This window comes from Cyprinus carpio, chromosome A7 (genome assembly GCF_018340385.1).
Source record: "Cyprinus carpio isolate SPL01 chromosome A7, ASM1834038v1, whole genome shotgun sequence".
Lineage (NCBI taxonomy): Eukaryota > Metazoa > Chordata > Actinopteri > Cypriniformes > Cyprinidae > Cyprinus > Cyprinus carpio.
In genome coordinates this window covers 10,982,620-10,986,382 of record NC_056578.1, presented here as the reverse complement: position 1 = coordinate 10,986,382, position 3,763 = coordinate 10,982,620, and the positions used below count along the sequence as shown (strand labels likewise).

The 3,763-nt window shown below is 43.8% G+C and overlaps 1 protein-coding gene across 1 annotated transcript; it reads right to left on the bottom strand.

The window, feature by feature from the left end:
• Window positions 1–906: 906 nt before the first annotated feature.
• LOC109093001 (endosialin-like) lies at window positions 907–3,552 on the bottom strand. The gene has a single exon (XM_019106734.2). The coding sequence runs from the start codon at window positions 3,344–3,346 to the stop codon at window positions 1,181–1,183; it is 2,166 nt and encodes a 721-aa protein (XP_018962279.2). The 5' UTR covers window positions 3,347–3,552; the 3' UTR covers window positions 907–1,180.
• Window positions 3,553–3,763: the final 211 nt, after the last annotated feature.

Here is a 3,763-nt window from a genome sequence, read left to right as displayed (position 1 = left end):
ACAAGGGAGAAAAGAAAGATGTGAGGAGATGAGAAATGTTGAAAGGACACATTAAAAATAAGACAGTTGAGTAAACCCTTTCCAGATCCTTACTCTTATCCAAAAAAGCTGCAAATTTTACAAATTAAACCACAACTTGTCTATTGATTTTATAAGCATGCATTAGCCACAGCATCAAAAAACAAATATTGCTCATCTCAAACAATGAAGATACAGACCTTTAAACATTACTGAGCACTTTAATAATTTTTTTTTTTTTTTTTTTTTTTTTTTTTTTTTATAAATCAAGAAGTAGTTAGAGCAGGAAATTTAGTGGTTTGTGGTTTAAAAAAGTTTATCTGTACCTTACCTTCACGTAGCCTTCACGTCACGCATATTAAAACATAATACTGCAAACGATCAAGGAAAGTCATTGATACACAATTGTCTGACTGCTTGTTTTCAAAACGCTTGTGAATTATGACCAACTTCACTCACACAGTGTGGCATAATGACCAGACTGTCCACATGCAGTTCCATAGCAATTTTTGTCAGATTACTATCATTAAACACACAATACTTAGAAAGCATTTTCAAATCATCTTGTTACAAGACCTGTTAGGCACAGTTTGGTAAAAACAACATTAAACACATATGATAGAAAGCCTTTTTCTTGGTCTGGATCAGACTGAAATCACAACAGGGAATAAAAATCTTGACATTGTCAAAATGGATTGAAATTAGAGAACACATCTCGTAAGACCTGACTCGCTCGAATGACAAAAACAGCAATTCAGATGGAAAGTTTCTTCAAAATTAAAAATAAATAACCCACATTACTCAACTAAGTATCCTCATCTATTAAGAATGCTCTCTTGTTTGTCATTTGACTGTTGAGCAACTGTTTTGCAAAATAAGAGACCAGTGTGACCAACAGTAGAACAACTTTTATTGCCTCATGAGAACAGCAGAGAATGAGGTTCAGTGGTTTTAGAGTCATTCCTCCTTGTCCCCCACCTCCCGTTTTTCACTTAAGCAGACTGTCCAGATAAACATCAATAAATAACTATGGATAAAAAATGTCAAAGGGAAAGAATGGGGTGCTACCCTCAATTCATCAAATTCCTCTCGGAATTCTTGCTACTGTGAAGTTACAAAATCAAAATTTATTTACATTTTCACACTGTCCAGTCCTACTTGCTTAAACATGGGATTTAGTTATGCTACCAGATAAGTCAGTAGCTGCATTATCACCAGCACCGGCAATCCAGTGATAGCAATCGCTTGTGTTCTTGTTCTGTGGTTTAACAGTGTAGCGAGTACAATAGATAATTCCCAGAACCACCATCACCACAATGAAGATGCAAAGTGGCACTAGCAATCCAACTAGCAGCCAGCTGGTTCCTTGGCTCTGATCACTGCTGTTGTCATTATCAATGATGACCTCCTCTATTCCTCGTGACTGCACTGGGAACAGGGTGGAAGTTTGTTGCCCTGGACCAAAGGTGGTTGATTCATCATTATTCATGTGAATACTATCATGAACTTGGTCATAAGACTCAAATTCTCCAAAAAGGTCAAGAGGGTTAGTTGCAGTTTCCTGTGTCTCAGGTTTTGTTTGGGTTGAGCTGAACCAGAGCCAATTCCAAGCTCCGCCTGAAGCTGTGGAGGAAGGGAGGACTGTGGGAACCATGGTGCTCTCATCCTCATAATAGTCTGTTACGGGCATCAGAATCACTGGTGGAGAAAAAGCATTATGAGCTGGTTGTTCTGGATTAAGGTCACCATCAACATTAATGACCTCAGGGGAGATTTCAGTCCATGTAGTCCTATCAGGTTCCTCTTCAGTTGTCCAAATCAGGTCTGTCTGAACTGTCTCCACATTAGGCAGCTCAGTCTGCCAGTTCCAACCAGAATCAGGGGGAGGGAGCCATGGGTAAACAGGATCCACTGATTCCCAAAGGGGGCTGTGAGTAATCCATGGGTTGGAGACCGTGGTTGAGGGAGTGTCCAGGTCCTCCCCAATGGGTTTGCAGGAATATTGGTCAGACTGAAGAGTATAACCTTCTTCACAGTAGCACTCAAAGAATCCTGCGTAATTGATGCACATCTGTTCACATGTTCCTTCAATTTGACATTCATCAATGTCGTGACAGCGACTCTGGTCCTCTTGTAATGGGGCAAAACCAAGATGGCAGTGGCAAATATGGGAGCCCAATGTGTTCTCACATGCATACTCACATGGGTTGTCCAAACACTCATCCACATCTTCACAGGCACCCTCTTTATCTTGTCGGTAGCCATCCCGGCAGCGACACTCAAAGGATCCGGGAGCATTTACACAGATATGCTCACAGGGACTCTGTAGGCATTCATCGACATCTACACAGCCCCGTTCATCAGGTGCCAGCATGTAGCCATCAGGACAAGCACAGCGGTAGCCATCCATCACAGGCAAGCACTCAAACTCACAATGAGCCCCATTGCAAGGGTCAGACGGAAAGCAGCTTACCCTATCCTCAGCCAGGAGAAAGCCCTCACTGCAATCACAGTAGTGTTGTGAGTCATCCTCAATACAGAAGTGATGGCAACCTCCGTTGTCTTTATCGCACCAGCTTGTCTTAGGCATATCAGAGCAAAAAGGTGGTTCCCTGTTCCAACCTACAGTTCCATCTTCCTTTTTTGTGCACAGAATTGATTGGTCATCTTTAGCAGGACAAGGTACATTTGCAACTGATTCATACGGGATATGTGTTAAGAGGGTACTCAGAAGGTTAAAAGGGGTACTATACAGTGTATTCCCACCTCCCTCACTAGCAATAGCTGTACACATGCCTGGGAAGTTGTACCCACACAGGTAGCCGTCCATTGAAATCGAACAAGGTCCTTCCTTCCATTTCAGATTATGCCCTTGCTCATGGGCCGCAGTGCTGTAAGGCATCACCACACATCGTGGGGATGAGCAGGTACTGGGCGAGCCCTCATGCAGCCAGTTAGTGTACTGGGTGTCCTGATCTCCAGTGATCCACGAGAAGCCAAGCAGGGGTCGGGTGGGTGAACATTGTCGGGGTTGTCTCTGAAGGCCAATCCAGATATTTGCCCTGCCTCTGTGGTGTGGTCTCAGTTCCACATTCGAGAAGAGCTCCTTCACCATTGCTGCTTCCTTTGGATGCCTGATGGTGGCCAGGTTCCCTCCGTGTTCCTTGCAGCTCCGCCAAGCGTCAAGGAAGATCTTGCGCTGAAAATAGAGCACATAGCACCCATCCTTGCTGCAGAGTGCATCCCGTTCTTTCAAGTCCTGAGTCTGTACCCCATAGAGGCACAGTAGTGAGGACAGCAGAATAACACAAAGAACTGGACAGCCCATATCTCTCACCTATTCTATTTTCTATTGTACTTTCTTTCCCTTTTTTTGCCCTACTTAAATGCCCTAGTTGCCCATTCTTCTTCTTCTTGTACCTGTATTAAACTTTTCCCTTCTTTTACTCTCTCTCCACCCTCCTCTCTCTGTCCTTTCCAGTGGTGATCTGTGCCTAAGCTGAGTACTTCCAATCTGACCCTTGATTTTCCAGCAAGAGAGAGAGAGAAAGAGAGAGAGAGAGAGGTGGGGAGAGGGAGAAGGAGAGGGAGGGCTGGAGAGATGGAAGGAGGGTAGGAGTGACTGAAGAAAAAGGGGGAGTCAAAAAATATGTTTTTGGCACAGGCAGGACCAATTTGTGTGTGTGTATTTTTGGGGGGACTGGGGGGAAAAGCAGTGGTCTCTGTGCCTCTTCACCAGAATGTA

Coding starts and splice junctions, on each gene's coding strand:
- LOC109093001 (XM_019106734.2), bottom strand. CDS start 3,346: ATGGGCTGTCCAGTTCTTTGTGTTATTCTGCTGTCCTCACTACTGTGC.